Source organism: Lasioglossum baleicum, chromosome 19, assembly GCF_051020765.1.
Source record: "Lasioglossum baleicum chromosome 19, iyLasBale1, whole genome shotgun sequence".
Taxonomy (NCBI): domain Eukaryota; kingdom Metazoa; phylum Arthropoda; class Insecta; order Hymenoptera; family Halictidae; genus Lasioglossum; species Lasioglossum baleicum.
In genome coordinates, this window is record NC_134947.1 from 2,306,500 (window position 1) to 2,325,894 (window position 19,395).

The following is a 19,395-nucleotide window of genomic DNA, read 5'->3' on the forward strand; positions in this document are numbered from 1 at the left end:
CCATTTACAATTACGCGGGCCGATATTAATTCGGGTGAAGTCTCTCCTGACCCCTCGATCGACTTCCCCCCTCGTTTCCCGACCGTTTACTGCACCTTCGGCAGCGATTTATCGTAACCCCCTCCGCTCCGCATCCGTAGCAGTGCAGTTGCGGTTCTTCACGGCAGTCTCGAGACAGGTGACCAGTCTTACGGCAATTCCAACATTGATGCTGGTACTTCTCGGTAGCACGCGGTTTATCGCGTCGCGGCCATTGTTGCACCGCCACGGCTGCAGTCTCTATTGTTGTACGATTTGAGGGGTCGCGGGATGTACTACGTGATCTGTTCCCGGATCGGTTTCTGTCGCGTCTCCCTGGTGTCGGCGACGGTTGTTTACCCGCCTCCGGCCCCCGAGGTGTGCGAAGTGCCGATCCGGATCGAGATTCCCTACGGAAGGGTCGGGGAAGTCGATCGCCCGACTCGTCTCTTTCTCCACCGCTGGCGGAGGATACCGCGTTCGCGTACCCAAAAGTGACCGATCTACCTCTTCCGGGTGCCTTTACGCATGAATATCTACTAGGATCAAATGCCAAGCTGGGGTGTACCATTTCCGATGGTTTGGGATTCCCCCGTTTCCTACGTTCTTCTATACGGTCCGCCTCCACTAACCTATCCGACGCGTCATCGACCGTGATTACGGACCCTATCGGTATCATTTGTCGTAATGATAATTTCGCGCCTTCATACAAGATTCTTGCCATTCTCTCCTCTGACCACCGCGGCTGTAATTTATCGAACATTGTTGTCATGGCCATTATGTATTCGCGGACGGGCTCTGCTTCATCCTGGAACCGTTCTCTAATGTTACGCTCCAGGTTAAATTGATACTCGGGATCTCCGAAAAATTCTCGGAACGCGGCCGCGAACTCTCCCCAATTCCTGCAACGACTTCCTTTGCGTTTGTGCCAACGCTTTGCTGTGTCCCCGAGACAAACTGCTACGCAGTCGATTAATTCCATATCTTCGATGCCATGATATTGTTTGTGATATTCGAGGTCTTCCAGAAATTCTTCTGGGTCCTCTCCCTGAATACCGGAGAAGTTTAATCTCCATCGCCTAATTATTTCGGCGATGGGCGTTCCTCTATAATTTAGTTCTCGGGGTCTTGCTCCGCTTGGCACTTCCGCGTTGGGGTCGCTATGGGGTTCGGTATTTGTTCTCGGCATATTTGATACCGGACTACGGTGTCGTTCGGGAGACCACGGTCTCCACCTTTGATCCTGCGGCACCCTTAAACTAAATTCGCGGGGCGGTGATCTGCCGCCGCCTTCATCCTCCTCTTGCGGGTTAATGCGCAGGGCCGCTATATGATCCAACGCGTCTCCGTAGTCCGATTCTGCGCCGTCGTTCCCGTGTTCCGGTTTCGGTAAATTCAACATACTTCTCATTTTGATTCGGGAATCTCGATACCAAATTCGAAACAGAGCTCCCGTACCCGCGGCCGTTTAACCCGAAACAAAATATTCTCGATATATCACGCTTTAGGCAGAGAGGACGTTTACTCGTTTTCGCTTCGCTAATTTCCCGCGTTATTTACTACGTTCGACTTTTTCGTTACCGTCGCGAATTCCGAATTTACTTCTACTTCCTGCCTTCCCCCAGCCCTTTCTCGTTTTATTTATCGCGCCAAAAAAGGGGAAAACAACAATCCAATCGAAACCCTGAAGTGGACCCTTTTCGCCAATTTATTACGCGCCTGCCCGTCGACAGTGTTTCTGCGCGTTCGCCAAGAGACTACCGGTAGTTTTCGCAAACTGTTCGCCAAATTTTTCTAAAAGGGTCCCGCAAATTTAATTAATTGTTGAATTCTGTTAATTCAACCGCAAAGAGGTTTGTTGAACTCTTTTGAGTTCAACCACAAAGGGGTTTGTTGAACTCTTTTGAGTTCAACCCCAAAGGGGATAATATTCGTCTAGACTACGGACGATATACGGATAACAAACCAACTTCCTCCACCACACAAAAAAAAATTCCATATAAAAAAACAGTTTGCAGGTGGGTTTAATTTTTGGGAGCAACATGAACATAAACAAAATGTAATAACCAGGTCAAATTATGCGAGAATATCGCAGCCGCGGGTGGATTACGCTGTATGCGATACCTTCCCCGCGACCGAGAACTTCTCACTATTGTAAATTTCAAATATTTGCAATTAAACAAACGTGTGCCATTCCGAAGAACAAATTTGCACAAATTATGACAGTAAATTCAATATATAAATATTAGGAGTGGGTGAATATTGAGGAAAGCGGAATGGTATTCAATAGGGGAACAATATATAAAAGAAATGTATTATGGTATTGTGGCCCTCTACGGGTGGACCACCTCTCGGGGCAATCCTAATCCCGTAGCGGTATTACCCACAATAAACAATTTATAAATTGTCCCTCGTATTGGGGATTACGGGGCGAAACTCTCGATTCTCGGGCGGGTCACACTCGGTGGTGTGTCCCTCTCCCTCGAAGTCAAGCGTTACCCCTCCGCCAATAACGAGATCCAAACACAATTATATAAACACAATAAATATGCAGAGTATAATCAGAAAATATTGCAATGTAACAAAAAAAAAATAATCAGACTGCGAAGGAAGCGTGATCGATATTACTTGATTAGGTTGAATTTTATATTCGTTTTTAACTTTGTTTAATCTTATTTGAATTTTAATTATTTTATCTGTAATCTAGTTAATTTATCAAAGTCAAGTTACACTATTAATACTAGTACCAGATTACCCGAAGGTCCGTTAATGTTTATTAAATAATGAATTAATGATGGAATAAACAATGTTATCCAGATGAAGCCAAATAGAATTACCGAAATTATTACTATTATTATTAGCACACTGTGTGCTATTGCGCCGAGAATACGCGCGATCACGTTTCCTTTTCTGATCATGAATCCTGAAAATAAATTTTATGTACACCCGGTATATTGTAACGGCGGAATGGCACACGAAATTCGAAAATATAATGAACAAAGACCCTCGTAGAAGACCTTGAACAGAGAACAGGCTGTTGTAAATACGACGTGACACCGTAATATCTTCTCAACAGCCTGTTGCTGTGTTTACGAGGTGCTGGTTCGTTGGTTCGAGCGAGACAAAGAAAGTACCGCTCAAGGACGGGTCGTGCTTCTCTACTACGCGACCGTTTCGTTCGCCCGATTCAAATTCACACGTTTCGCTTTCGAAATTAGAATTTTCCCGTGAGAGCCTCGAGCTTCCTCACGCGTCTCTTTTTTAAAAAGCCTATATCAAATCGCTTTTTACGGCGAGATTTCCGCAATGTTCGGGCGCCAATTTGTCACGGCGTTTATTTCCCGGCGAACCGAGAGATAACCGCTTTCGAGAAATTATGGCCTTGCGACCGGGCCACGCTCGGTCGCGCGACACGTGGTCCTCTCGAGACAAAAGATCTTTGCAGATTCGAGCGGAACGACAAATTTGGACACGAAGTGAACGGGCGCCAGGCACGATACCGTACCACGCGAAACTCTCGAACGATTCGATCGGTTCTCAAAACGACGTCGAATCTGCGAACATCGTTTAGGCCGGTGACGGCCGCGAACAGGTCCAGGGAACCACGTGAGGAAAGGAACGGGGCATTCCCCGCGACGAGAACGTTTCTCACGGTAAATGAAGTTACTCGGTAGATCTCGGGCAAAATATAGTCGTTTATTAAAACGAGATGGTCATACAATCCGCCGGCCGTTGCCGGCGGTAGTCAATACCTTTGCCGGCGCGAACACGAAAGTGACGGCGGCTGTTCGGCCGATCGCGCGGAATAACTTCTATCGCGTCGAGCTCGGTCGTCACAGGACTTCGCGTGAATTTACAAGCCACGAGGGCACGAATTCGACCGAGCTCCGGTGACGTACGCGTTCCTAATTCGAGACTGGGCGAAACGTGCGAACGGTGAACGACACGAAACGAATACGGCGCGTTATCCTCCCGAGGAACGATCCGAGGGTAACCCGAAGAATTACCGGGCGAATATCGTGGGTCCCGAATAGCTCGTGCACGAGGATTCGGCGACACACGATCTGCGGCCTCGCGAGCCTCTCAGGAGAGCGACTCCTGGTCAACGGTAAACGCGGGGAAACACGCGGTACACCGCGGTACGAACTTTCGCGAACTCAAATAACGTCCCCGAACCAACACGAACTGGTCACAAAATATGTCGAAATAAAGCCTGACCGGCACTTACCAATATCGCTGGAATGGCGGCTGTCGCAAAATTACTTTCTTATAATCGCGGTCTGAATATTCGCACGTCGTTACGAATCGTAGTCTCTCGACCCAGTGGCCCAGTTCGAGATGGTTCGGAACGCGGAAGCGAGTTTTCCCCCCACTCTCGTCTTCGGCGACGCTCGGGCCAATCACGTTGTTTCAGGGCGCAGGGACGACTCGATGACATGTCGGCCCGGGCCTTCGGTATTTTCTATTTTCCGAAGCCCGGCCGATATAAGGCGGTAAGTCGGCATCCATGGATCCGAGCCGTTCCGGTGTAGCTCTCATGGCATTTTCCGGATGAGACGTCGACGAGGGTGGACTGCTGATCGTCCTTATGTTTAACAGCCTCGTCGCTTTCTCCGGGTTGACAGATCCGGGCTCGGTCCAATCCTCGCCGTCTTCCTCGCCAGCGGCGCCCTGTGATTGGTGTTCCGAGCGTCTTCGCTTGCGGCCTTCCGCCAATCGGCGGCCGGAGACAGGTATCGGGCTCCTTGCCGATTTCGGTGGTTTCTGAAAACTCTTGTCGTGCCCGGCGGCGCGACATTCAAATGCGATGATTCTATTCTTTTGGGCGTTCGGATGTCCCAGGGAGAGCGCTCGTTATAGCCGTTTCGTTATTATACCGCTTTTTCGGTGACCCGGTCTTTCGCCTAAGGTTCGGAGTGACGTAGGCTAAATCTGCCACGTCACAACCTAAAGGTAAGCTATACTGCAATAACGAAATAAATTTATTCTTGTATATTGTTAAATAAACACAAATTATGTTTTAAAAAATGTATATTTGCGACCTGCTAATTACAATCATCGCTTTCGCTTCCTATAATTAAATTTTCAAATTCTTGCGGTATACTTTCTTTCTTGTACATATCGCTATTAAAATTCTGTATAAAATCGTCGCTTATAACATAATCGCTACATTTCATATGAGTATTCCTAAATTCTAATTTAACTCTACCGAGTGCAGCAACCATTTGAGGCTACAGTCGATTGCGATCTGCCGTTTTCATTTCACTTATTAGGGAGAAAAATCGTTCAATTTCAGCGTTTGATTGTGATAACGATAAACATGCCAGTGCCAAATATTATTAAATAGCTTTTTACCGTTACTATCACACATGTCATTAATTTCGTACCGAAATTGAACGATTTTTAATCGCAGTAAACGCTCTCTCATATCATCCTTATAAAAAGTTACAAAACCTAGGGCGTGCCATTCATCGTTGCATACTGCTCTATCGAATTTCGATTGAAATGTATTTAAAATATCATCTACTTGGCCTGTATGTTTCCTATTGTCTAATGCAACTGAAGGATCTAAAAAAATTCCAGAGCCTTTATAAAATTATTATTAAATGGCAATCTCTTTATAGCCCCTTTATATGCCGTCTGGTAAAATTTTTTGCAATTTTGAAGAAATGTCGTCATTTTTTCCTGTTCGTAAGTATCTTGTTTAATCTTGTCAAGAGTACTTTTCGCCTTTCCTCCAATGTACATTGCTTCGAGAGGCAATAAATTTTCGCTTTTACAGGGATCGATTTCGTATATGATCGGTCCTCCTGCAAGGACCTCGTACTTTATAAAATTACAACCTATTTCTTTTAAAGACGTGTGACAATGTTCTAAAAGATTATGAACTAAAACATCAGACGTTTGGAAAATTTTATTAAATTTGGTTATTATACCTAAAGTGAAATCGATGAATTCTAGGTACGCTTTTGTGTATGAACAACGTAATGCACTGTATATTTTTAACGAAGACTTTTTTAATTGTACCACATCCGAAGAATCTGATAATCCTGATTCAGATTGCAATTGTGACATACTAGATTCCGTTTCACTGTCTGATGTACCAGTTACTTCTATTTCAAAAAATTTAGTTAATGCAGCCCATTGCTCTAATGTCGTATGTACACATTCGTATAATGCCAACCACCTGGTTCTGGATGGTTGAATCATTCTATGTCTAGCCAGCTGGATCTCTATCTGTATCTTTTCTAATTGTTCCTGCCTCTTTGGACTTCTTGAAAGATACGTATAGAGTTTGTATAGTAATTTTTCCAAATCTTGTGGAAGACACTTGCATGCGTCGGTTGCTGCACTCGGTAGAGTTAAATTAGAATTTAGGAATACTCATACGAAATGTAGCGATTATGTTATAAGCGACGATTTTATACATAATTTTAAAGCGATATGTACAAGAAAGAAAGTATACCGCAAGAATTTGAAAATTTAATTATAGGAAGCGAAAGCGATGATTGTAATTAGCAGGTCGCAAATATACATTTTTTAAAACATAATTTGTGTTTATTTAACAATATACAAGAATAAATTTATTTCGTTATTGCAGTATAGCTATCCTTTAGGTAGAATAGAATACTAGCGAAAGCAATAGCAGTGATTGTAATTAGCAGGTCGCAAATATACATTTTTCAAACCTTAATTTGTGTTTATTTAACAATACACGAATAAATTTATTTCATTATAGCAGTATATATAGCCTACCTTTCCGAAGCAAATCAGCTTGTATAAGCGTACGGCAGGGATGGGCACGGGTGGGGCCCCTCAAACGCCTGCTTCTCCCACCAACCTCTCTTCCATGCAACACGCGCCTTTGTCGCATAGGCCGAGATTCGCGAAGCCTTCGCGAGACATGCGCACTGCTCGCTACGGGCGAAGCGCGTTCTTTCTCCATGGTAACGGTGGAGCTGGTGGGGAGCAGTGGGCGCTGTGGTGTGGACAGTCTTGCCTCAATTGAGGCAAAAATGCCCATCCCTGGCGTACGGTGTTTTCTGCGCCACTCGGTCAGTGATGCCAGAATCGGGGACGCGAGGACGCTTCCCCTCCAGCACAGGTTCCCCCTCTCTGACGGACCGTCCTCGCCGTAGCTTCTGCTGCGCACGCGCTACACACGAACGTACTTCTACTCTGCCCGTGTGAGTGCATGCTCGATTGCACGCGCGCTACACAAACAAGCGTACCTCTACCATGTCCGTGTGACTACCTGCTCGTCAGCGACGCGTTCCTTCGATTTTCACCAATTTTCATGTTGCCGAAGTTTCGGAAGCACGAGTCGGAAAGTCGGGATCTGGAGACGGCGCGCATTTGAATCCCGGGACGGCGCGGCGCGGTGCACATTTTGCTATAACTTTTGATCTAAAAAAGATATCGAAGCAAAATTTGGACTAAATTTTTTTTTTAAAAACCGGGTTTAATGGTTCATCCTAAAATATGTTTTGTATTTCTTAAAAAACTTTTGCTCGTTGATTTTTAAAGTTAAGGTAGTCCAGAGGGCCCCCAACACAAATTGATTTTTAGTCGAACCATGCTCAACAAACAATTACGAAAAAATTTATAAATATTCCACTTGTAACATCCTGGTTTCGTCGACACATCCGGAGACTTCCTCTTCGTCCTTATAGCTCGCCGATCCAGAGTTCAATGTTCAACGAGAGGAAAATGTCGATGGGGAACTGGACGTGATACGCGGGTTTCGAAATAACGACACAGGCGGTTTCACTGACGATGCTCGCTACCGGCGCGTTCGCGAACGCGGTTTTCAGGATTCGCTCCTCGCGAATGTTCACTCGTTAACCGCGACTTTCGGAGACGAGTACGCGTATCTTTTCTCGGACGCGGCGCGAACGTATTTCAAGTCAGGTAACGGGGAAAATCAGGACGGTCGGGAAATCCCTGCCCGAGTCAGGTCGGTCGGATATGCGACGTGGCGGTTCGCCGTACGCCGTAATCCTCTCGGGCAGTTCTACGTCGACGAGTGATGGTTCATCGTGCTCGTCGATCGTTCTTGTCGGCGGTACGCCTTAACAAGCTCGCTGGTGGTACACCTTGGCGAGGCGAGTGACGGTACGTCGTGCTCTAACTATGCTACAGGAACAGGGTCGTGTCGGGAAAGGAGGAGGGCTCCCTGCCTGAGTCGTGTCGGTCGGATTTCAACGTGGTGGTTCACCGTGCGTTTACGTCCTCTCAGGCGGTTCTACGGCGACGAGCGAGGGTTCATCGTGCTCGTCGTTCGTTCTCGTGGACGGTACGTCTTGACGAGATGGCTGGTGGTACACCTTGGCCCTTCAGGGTGGCGGTACGCCTTACCCTGCTGCGGTGGAACGTAGTTCGTCACCGGTGGAATACCTCCATGGAACGGGAACACTGGTTGACAAAATGGCGGTACGCCGTATTTGGTTCGGTGGAACGTAGTTCTTCACCGGAAGGGATACTTACGGGAATACTAATCGTAACGATCCTCTCTGGGTATCGTCTCGGCTAAGAAGGCTCTCCCGGGGTCGTGTGGCGCCTTTTATAGATGCGATCTCGGCTTCGAGAATGTTCTTCGCCGTTTCTCCTACGCGTGGGGGAAACACTGTCGCCTCCTTCCCGTCGGTATCGGTTTCGTGGCGCGGTGGTCGCGCGGCGCGGGGCGCGTATCGGTGGTGCGCGACGGTTCGGTTCGGTCCCTTTCGGCTCGGTTCGGTTCGTTTCGGCGCGCCTTGATACCCGGTTCTACTAGTAACAGGCCTGCCCGGTGCAGGTCTGTTACACACTTAATAGCACACATGATTGAGATTTTTTTCAGATTTGAAAATCTCGAAACATTCGAAGAAAATGCATATTTCGTATTGAACTTTTCGAGATACCAGTTTTATAAAAATTCATTAGTCCGATATTATTGAAACAATTGTCCTTAATTTTTCTCAGAATTTTTTATAAATTGTATCGTTGTTAAAAAATCAAAATTAATTTTTTCGATACTTCTTTGTTGATGTATTATGTAATACTGAATATTTTTATAATCAGAAAAATAATGTACAGACTTGATAATGCAATATAAAATATTTCATTTACGTTATATTTCAATATACATATGTGCATCACTCCTAACAATTTTGGTAATCACATAATTATTGTAACGACATTTTACATATATCAGGTCGTTAAGTATGAAACTAGACAAATAAAACACAAATTTCAAACACATTTGTCAAGTTTCATACATCTCCGGTTACGAAAATCGATTTTAAATGGTCCCTGCCTTTCTGTAACATAACAAAAAAAAAATTAGTTAAAGTCATGATTGCAAAGTATAGAATAAAATATTAATGTAACTTTATAGTATGGTTTATACTTATCCTTTTTCTTTCAAGTCATTCTTGAATCTGCTAATATTGATTTTACGTTATCGCGATTTTAAATGGCCCTCTGCCTTTCTACAACATAAAAAAAACACATAGTTAAAGTTATAATTACAAAGTACTTACAGAATGAAATATTAATGTAACGATACACTTCTCTTTTCTTTGAAGTCATTCTTGAATCTGCTAATATTGATTTTACGTTATCGCGATTTTAAATGGTCCTCTGCCTTTCTACAACATAAAAAGAAACACATAGTTAAAGTTATAATTACAAAGTACTTACAGAATGAAATATTAATGTAACGATACACTTCGCTTTTGTTTGAAGTCATTCTTGAATCTGCTATTTCATTACCGCTGATACCCGCGCGTTGCTATATTCAAGGAAAAAGTAGACATAATTAAAATCGTAATTCTAATTGCAATCTTGTAGGACTCAATATAAATAGTAACGTATACTTATCTTTTTTTATCGATGAATATGGTCACTCACTAAAATAAATTCCTGATAAGATAAAAAAATGTTAAAAACCCATTAAAAAGTATTAAAAACGCGACAAAGAAACTGGAGGCTGTTTACTATAATAGTAATAATAATAATAATAATAGTATTTTATTTCCCATTTCGGGGTACAAACGCGGACCTCCGCTCCGCTTACAAACTTCACCTTGCTTATCTCTTCATGTTTTCTCGCGACTGTGCGGGTTCGCGAAGGATCGGTTGTTGCCCGCCAAACTAATCTTGGGCAACTAGTTCTAGGAAGTGGACTGGATTGGTGAGGATTGCGTTTCGTCCCAGACCTGTTGGTGGATTCTTCAGTAAGGCTGGCCCAACAGGTCCTGCCTTATACGCGCGCGGATCTGTGATGATGATCCGTTTTTATCACTGCTCGTGTAAGACCTGAAGGGTTTCACTGATCTGAATCTCTACTTAAAACCGAGGTGCACCATGTCGTTTGTAGTAAAGTCTACAAGAGAGGTACTCGGTAGAAGTCTACAGAAGAAGTGAGGTCGCTCCGCTCCAGAATCTAACACGAGCTGAAAATTTGGGCTTCTCTTGGGGGTAGAGAGGGCGGCCCTTAGGAATTCGGTAGGTGTGCCTCGCTGATTGTTATAATCAGGAAGGTCCTCCGATTGGTTTGGTGCAGTGGTCATTCCCACTCAGGAAGTTGTAACGGTTCAAGTTTATCGGTTTGCATTGTGTGAGGGAGAGTTAGTCCCGAACGAGGATTATAGCGCTACCTGACTCGAGCAAGGACGGATGCCGGTACCTGACGACCGTATGGTCGCCGGGATTTTGACTTCAACCGTTTTTGACAAACGCGGTGTTCTTTAGAATTATTTCCAACGGCTGTGCAAGTCATAAAGGGGGAACCGAAATGTAAAGAGCCTGGTACGTTTATGAGGGATTGTCAGAATTAAACTAAGAGTTTAAGTCACCTTCGGAGATATTACCAAAAACGGCCGTTGGTCGAGTCTACGAGTGTTTATGAAGGTCCCTTGGTCGTGAATGAGTCATAAATATTCAATTGAGGATTTCGGTATAACGATTATTGCACGAGGAAATACGGTTCTTTACTGGACTGTGAATTTGTGTAAATGAGATAGGCACAAAGCAAAATTCCCCTGAACGATTCCTTTCGCGAGGGTTTACGGATCGTGTCAGGTATGGGTTTCCTAGGACGGAACACCTCATTCTTAACTTAAATTTACACTTAAACGCGAGAGAGGGAGAGCACACCGTTCACTCATTCCTCACACATTCTTCTTCACTCATTCACACACTCTGGACCCCCGGTTCCGCTGCTCATCCTTTCTCTCATCTCTTCCACTCTCTTCATCCATACTGGAGGCTGTTTACTATATGAACTAAACTATCGAACGATTAACGAAGAAAACACGACCTCACTAGTTCGTAAACGAGTGCAAAGTTAATTGTTTATAACTTTGCGAGGGCGACGAATTTTCATATAAATGCTTTCCCGACATAAGGGATAAATGTCTGTCATCGACAGACATGGTGCGACTAGACTCCTGTCTAGCTTTCAAGGATGTGCGCACCACACACATGGAATTTAATAGGCCAGCGCCTATTTTATTCCTTTTTCGAGATTTTATGTCGGGAAGCAAAGAGAAAATTTGCTCGGCCTCGGCATTCGAGTGCGGAAGACATCTGACCGTGTTTATTAGAGAAGTTAAAAGGGGGAAACGAAGAACATGATTCGGGTCTGTTTGGTTACAGATGTCTACATTCTACAAGAATGAAGAGATAAGGAAGGTGAAGTTTCTAAGCGGAGCGGAGGTCCGCGTTTGTACCCCGAAATGGGAAATAAAATACTATTATTATTATTATTATTATTATTATTATTATTATTATTATTATTATAGTAAACAGCCTCCAGTTTCTTTGTCGCGTTTTTAATACTTTTTAATGGGTTTTTAACATTTTTTTATCTTATTAGGAATTTATTTTAGTGAGTGACCATATTCATCGATAAAAAAAGATAAGTATACGTTACTATTTATATTGAGTCCTACAAGATTGCAATTAGAATTACGATTTTAATTATGTCTACTTTTTCCTTGAATATAGCAACGCGTGGGTATCAGCGGCAATGAAATAGCAGATTCAAGAATGACTTCAAACAAAAGCGAAGTGTATCGTTACATTAATATTTCATTCTGTAAGTACTTTGTACTTATAACTTTAAGTATGTGTTTTTTTCATGTTGTAGAAAGACAGAGGACCATTTAAAATCGCGGTAACGTAAAATCAACATTAGCAGATTCAAGAATGACTTCAAAGAAAAGAGAAGTGTATCGTTACATTAATATTTCATTCTGTAAGTACTTTGTAATTATAACTTTAACTATGTGTTTTTTTTATGTTGTAGAAAGGCAGAGGGCCATTTAAAATCGCGATAACGTAAAATCAATATTAGCAGATTCAAGAATGACTCGTGTATCGGAAACGATCGACGACCGAACGATACGTGATGGAGGAGGCGCCGGAATCGCACAGCGCTGTGCGCGAAGTTAAACTTTAGAAATAAAGAACGATAACAATGAGTAGAAGTGGACTGTATTCTGATTGTGTTCCTTGTACAAGCGTAATGAGCGTAAAGAGCCGACAAGACTCGCGGAGACTTCGTAAACCGAGCTGGATTTACGTCATCGGGATCGCGGATTGGTCCTTAAGGATCATCCGATAATTGGCGATCGGTGATTGGGACACGATCGATAGACCCTAAAGGGGGAAACGGGGTAACGCGGATTCTTACCACGGTTCGCTATGAGAGCGGTCGGCGGCTGACGTCACGACGAAGAGAGAGAGCGGCGCGTGACGAGGATACAACCTCGAACGTTCACGCGATCGCGAACATACCGCCCGCCTTGAAACGTTGCTTTCAAAGAGAGCGACGAGTTAACGCCGCCGCATCGCATACAGAATTTTGTTGTTTGACGCAAAACGAACACTCACGACGCAAACATGAATAGCACTCTTCTCTGGAACCGAAGGTTCGCTGTCGAACATCTATTCCCCGTCTAACGCCTTTTCCAAGACCGCGTTCGGCTAACAAAGAGTGTTCGCATTCAGCTAGAGCGGTATACAAACTAGCTTATAGTAGTTCGTGCTCCTAATTAATGCGTAATCGTCTATAGTGTCTCGAGAACGTGTACAGTCGTTACAGAGGAATCATTATCGTTTGGTTTTTAGTGGTGGCGTCGCGCAGCCACGCAAGTTTCATTTTCGGCGCACGCGAACTCAAAGCTAACGCAGAACTCAACTAACGAGTCGAGATAATACAATTTTATCTACAGGAGTGACTGTACAAAGTTAGGTAGAAGCGGAAACAATTGGCAGCGGGCACAGCTTCACAATCGGACGGGTCAGTTCGGTTGAAGAGGTCTGGACGGTGACCACGCGAACCCGACCGTCTGCCCCTGGATGCACGGTTTTCACGCGACCGAGTTCCCATTTGCACGGGGGAAGCGCGGAGTTCCGGATTAAGACGAGCTGACCGGGTTCGATTGATGGCTGCTCCTGTCGCCACTTGCTTCGCTGCTGGAGGGTGTTTAAATAGTCGTTCACCCAGCGCTTCCAGAAATGTTCCGTCACAGATCTGACGAGCTGCCAACGCGTGAGGCGATTCTCGGACAGTTCGAGGACGGACGGTTGTGGGGGTGCCGTGAGCGGGGAGCCTATTATGAAGTGTCCAGGCGTGAGGACATCAAAATCGTCCACGGAGTCTCGCAATGGAGCTAGAGGTCGCGAATTTAGGCAGCATTCAATGGAGCATAGCAAAGTGCTAAACTCCTCGAACGTAAAGGTTCGAGCACCGACAACCCGCCTCAGATGGTGTTTGAGGCTCTTCACTCCGGCTTCCCACAAACCTCCGAAATGCGGTGCGGAGGGGGGAATAAAATGCCAAACGATACAGTCGCTGGCGGTTTTATTTAGAAAGTCCGGATTCCGTAGGGTCGCTCGGTACATTCGACATAATTCACGGTCCGCGCCGACGAATGTGGTCCCGTTATCGGAATACATGGCGCAAGGTATTCCACGTCGAGAACAAAATCGATCAAATGCGCGAATGAAAGCTGGGGTGGAATAGTCGGATACTAGTTCGAGGTGAATTGCCTTCGTGGCTAGGCACACGAACAGAGACACATACGCTTTGCGCGACGTAATACCGCGCCCGGACGACGCGCGGATTTGAAACGGACCAGCATAATCCACTCCACAGTGAGAAAAACATCTGGACGAAGGGGAGACGCGTGGAGTCGGAAGTTGGCCCATCAACTGAGCTGGGACAGCGGCCCGTTCGCGAACACACACTACGCAAGCATGAATTGTGCTCTTGACCAAACTGCGAGCACGGAGTATCCAGAAGGTTTGCCGCAGCGTATGTAGGGTCAATTGAAGGCCTGCGTGCAGGGCGCGTAGATGAGCATGCTCGATGATTTGCTTGACCAATGGGTGTGACGCGAGTATGATTGGGTGTTTGACACTGAATGCCACCGGAGCGTGTCGTAGACGTCCACCGACTCGAAGAATTCCGTCGTCATCGACGAACGGATCGAGAGCTAACAGCGAACTTTTTGGGGAGAGACTGCGGCGCTGACGGAGCGCATCGACTTCGGAAGGGAAACAATCGCGTTGAATGCAATTGATCCAGAAGATTCGCGCGGCGGCACAGTTCTCGGCCGACAGAGTTCGGCCTGGCGTCGAGGGAGCGAGAGAACGCGAGCGGCGTGGGCGACAAGCGCGCAAGAATTTAAATAGATATCCCGTAACGCGAAGAAGTTTCGGCCACGACGAATATCTGGACGACAAGTCCCAAGGTTCGGAAGTGACTGTAGCCACGGACACCGCAGCCTTTTCCTCCCTACAGACCAAGTCGATCGGTGTAACTGACGTGGGTTCGGAAGGCCATTGTTCCTCGGATGAGCCTAGCCAGTAAGGTCCTGACCACCACAGAGAATGCGCTGCGAGCTCGCCTCCTAGTATGCCGCGTGACGCACAATCGGCCGGATTGTCTTCCGAGGGCACGTAGCGCCAAACGACGTCGGGAGCGCGAATTTGAATTTCGTGCACACGGTGGGCCACGAACGTTTTCCAACGTGACGGACTGTCGCGCAGCCATGCAAGCACGATAGTGGAGTCACCCCAGCAAAAACATGAGTGAGGGCGACCGTTTAGGGAATTCCGAACGAATTCGAGAAGGCGCGCGAGGAGCAGAGCAGCGGACAATTCTAAGCGCGGTATCGTTAGGGGGGATATGGGAGCTACCTTAGACTTGCTCGCCAAGAGAGACACGTTGACCACACCGGATTTGGAGGTGGTCTTCAAATAAACGACTGCAGCGTATGCGTGGGACGAAGCATCGCAGAAACCGTGCAGTTCGACCGGACCTGAACTGGAGTCGAGGCCGGTCCAGCGAGGCAGCGATAATGCTTTCAGCGATTCTAATCCGGTGTAAACGGAATTCCACCGTACTCGAATTTCATTTTGTAGAGCCTCATCCCAGGAGACGCGCAGACGCCAGAGATCCTGGAGGAGGATTTTGGCTGTGATTGTAACGGGGGTCACCCAGCCCAACGGATCATAAATTTTCGAAATCGCCGATAAAATCGCTCGCTTTGTTTCGGGAACGGTCGTCGGGATATTTAATTGAATTTGGAACGCGTCGTCCAACGGGTTCCACCCGATCCCGAGCACCTTGACGTGGTCATCGACAGCCAATGACCTGGTGCAGGCCAATCCATGGTCGGACGGATCTATGTCGCTAAGAAGTTCCGTGCAGTTACTCGACCACTTTCGAAGCTCGAACTTTCCGCGGCGAAGTAGCCCTACGACTTGATCGCGGCGCGCGCGGACAAGTTCGACAGAATCGCCACCAAAGAGGACATCGTCGACGTAAATCTGATCGCGTAGAATGGGCACCGCAAGAGGGAAATTTGCCCCCTCAAGTTCACGGAGGCGCTGAATGACTCGAAGCGCAATGAACGGAGCGCACGTCATGCCGTATGTGACCGTGAGCAGGACGTGGTCGATAGGGGATTTTGTAATGGTATCTAGCCAAAGAATGCGTTGAAAATTGACGTCGCGAGGATCGACCAAAATCTGTCGATACATTTTTGCGACGTCAGCACTGTAAACGTACCGGTGATGACGCCATTTCAGAATTACAGACGGCAGGTCTGTCTGTAATTTTGGGCCTGCTAGGAGCAGGTCATTGAGCGAGTGACCGTTAGAGGTCAAGCTTGATGCATTAAAGACTACGCGCAAATGTGACGTTGCGCTCCCGGGCCGAAATACAGGATGGTGGGGAATGTAGACAGCCTGTGTGGCCGGGGGGAGTTCCGCGGTCACGCGTCGCATGTGGCCGAGGGCTTCGTATTCGCGCATAAAATCGCAGTATTCTCGTTCGAGTTCGGTATCTTTGCGGAATTTGTTGGTCAATGCGAATAGTATGCGTCCTGCCGAGTGCCGAGAGTGACCTATTTCAAGCGGAGGATCGCGAGTGAACGGGAGACGAACTACGAACCGTCCGTCTGGATTGCGCGAGTGAGTGGTCATAAAATGTTCTTCGCATTGTCGTTCTGTTGAAGACAGCGGAGAGCACCGAGGGAGTTCTTCCACCTCCCAGAACCGACGCAGCTCCGACTCCAAAGAGGAAGAGCAGTGGTGCGAGAATGCGATCGAAGAGGACCGATTCTTCTTGCACGATGAAACTTCTACACACGAAAAGGAAGAGTTCGTGGTGGAGGAACCGTCGCGATCGACGGAAGAAGATGGAATGGGCCCCGAGATAACCCACCCGAAAATTGAATTCTGGGCTATCGGTTGTCCCTGACGTCCTTTACGAATCCCGTCTAGGATTACATCGCCATATAGATCTGCTCCGAGGATCATTTGAATGGACTCGGAATTTGTGGGCACCGGGTCTGCCCACTGAAGATCTTTCAAATGTTGGAATGAAGACGGATCTGCAGTGCATTGTGCGTTATAAGCTGTTAACGTTGGCATAACCAACGCAGTTGTGACCAGCGACGGAGTAGTCGAGTGGACTGGACTCACGTGAATTTCGACAGACGATCGCACAGTTTCCACGTGGGCTCCGCCGACCGCGGAAATCGTAACATTTCTACGGGTCTTTTTTGCACGAAGCAATTGAGCTAAATTTTCCGTGACAAGTGTGACTTCGGAGCCCTGATCAAGGAGAGCTCTTACTATCGTGGTACGGCCTGACGAAGCACGTATCTTGAGCCTCGCTGTCGCCAAGAGTACGAGTGAAGGGGGACGACGGGGAGTCATCGCAGACAACGATACAACGGTAGAGCAGCCCGGTAATGGAGGTGAAGAGCGGGGCGCGGACGGATCGACTAGGTTCGCGCGACTTGTCGACGCGTCGTGAAGAGAGGAATGGTGAGTTTGTTGACAAACGCGACATTTGAATTTGCTCGAACAATCGGACACCGCGTGTCGTTCGCTTAGGCAATTATAACATCGCGAGAGCCGGTTTACAATTTCGCGTCGCTTTTCCGGAGATTCGGCTAGGTATTGCGGACATGAACTCAGAAAGTGTCGTGAATGACAGAGTGGGCAAGACGATTGCGAAAACGGAGTATTCGTCTTTCCCGTATTATCTGATCTCCGCCGCAATTCTGAGGAAGCGCTCGGACGCTCGGACGATTGCGAGGTCGTGACGGCGTGTACGCGAGGGCATGACGTCGTCTTCGACGTCACAGAATCGCAGGGTTCGACGGACATTTCATCGAGCGCACGCGCACGAGCGAATAGGAAAGTCGTTAATTCGGTAAATGATTTTGGCGTGTCGGACTGAGATGAAGCGATGCACCATGCTTTCGACGTAACGGGATCAAGTTTTCGCGATACTAAAAGAACTAACATATCCGTCCACAATTCTTCTGGAGAGCGATCCAGTTTCGACAGTGATGTGGTCGCTACGTTCGCTCGATCAATCAAAGAGTGCAGATCGACTGCAGATTCGCGCTCAACCGCTGGTAAATCGATCAGATTCGACAAATGCATTTTAATCAGTCGACGTTTGCTCTCGAATCGCGTAGTCAGAGTGCGCCACGCTGTCGAAAAGTTGTCGGCGGTTATCGGAATGTTTCCGAGGGCTTCGAGCGCGGGCCCTGTAAGCGACGAAACTAAATAATGCATGCGCATGAAATCCGTTAATTCGCGATTTGACATGATAAGCGACTTGAACCGATCTCGAAATGACTCCCATTCGTTTGGGTCGCCGCTAAACGGAGCTAACGGTACGCGAGGAAGATGCGCAAGCGCGACGGAAGGCTTGAGTAGACTCGTGGAGGAGTTGTCCGGAGAATGCAATGTTGGACTCACGTGTGACCCCAGGTTATCGAGGGCGTCCAGTAGAACATCCCTGGAGCTGATGTAAGTATCCTCAGTTGTCTGGAAGTGGTCGTCCGCGAAATAAGATACAGTCGGATGGTCTTCCTCAGGTACATTGGTGAGCAGCTGCACGTGGCCATCACTGAACGCAGTCCAAGCGTTTTCGAGAGAAGAGAGTCGCGCTTGAACTTTGCTGATTGTGAGGTTGGCTTTCCCGATCTTTCGAAAATTCTCAACCGTCCGCAGGATCGTCCGTTGCAGCATGGCTTGCCGGTGGAAGTCCGCCATCTTGAGAGAGCACGTGTGAACTCCGAAATTTGCCGTTTACTCTAACTTCGAATCCGGCTCGAAGGACCAATTTTATGTATCGGAAACGATCGACGACCGAACGATACGTGATGGAGGAGGCGCCGGAATCGCACAGCGCTGTGCGCGAAGTTAAACTTTAGAAATAAAGAACGATAACAATGAGTAGAAGTGGACTGTATTCTGATTGTGTTCCTTGTACAAGCGTAATGAGCGTAAAGAGCCGACAAGACTCGCGGAGACTTCGTAAACCGAGCTGGATTCACGTCATCGGGATCGCGGATTGGTCCTTAAGGATCATCCGATAATTGGCGATCGGTGATTGGGACACGATCGATAGACCCTAAAGGGGGAAACGGGGTAACGCGGATTCTTACCACGGTTCGCTATGAGAGCGGTCGGCGGCTGACGTCACGACGAAGAGAGAGAGCGGCGCGTGACGAGGATACAACCTCGAACGTTCACGCGATCGCGAACAACTTGAAAGAAAAAAAGATAAGTATAAACCATACTATAAAGTGTTACGAGCCAGGGCCGCGAGCAGCACGAATGGCCGGCGAAGGTTTATTACCCTAGGAATATGATATAAATTTGTTAGTTAAGGAACGCGGACGAACCCAATGCGAAATTGGGGAGCCGCTAGGATTATTGACAGCGAGGACGAACCTGACGCGAAGTCAGGGAGCCTCTAGGAATGGAGTCAAACGCAGACGAACCCGATGCAAAACCGGGGAGCTGCTAGGAGGTTGTATAATAGCACAGGCGAACCTGATGCGAAATCAG

At 47.0% G+C, this 19,395-nt stretch overlaps 1 protein-coding gene across 1 annotated transcript; it reads right to left on the bottom strand.

The window, feature by feature from the left end:
• Window positions 1–13,254: 13,254 nt before the first annotated feature.
• LOC143218326 (uncharacterized) lies at window positions 13,255–18,594 on the bottom strand. The gene has a single exon (XM_076443459.1). It carries the CDS (start codon window positions 18,592–18,594, stop codon window positions 13,255–13,257), a length of 5,340 nt encoding a protein of 1,779 aa, XP_076299574.1.
• Between the last annotated feature and the right edge of the window lie 801 nt (window positions 18,595–19,395).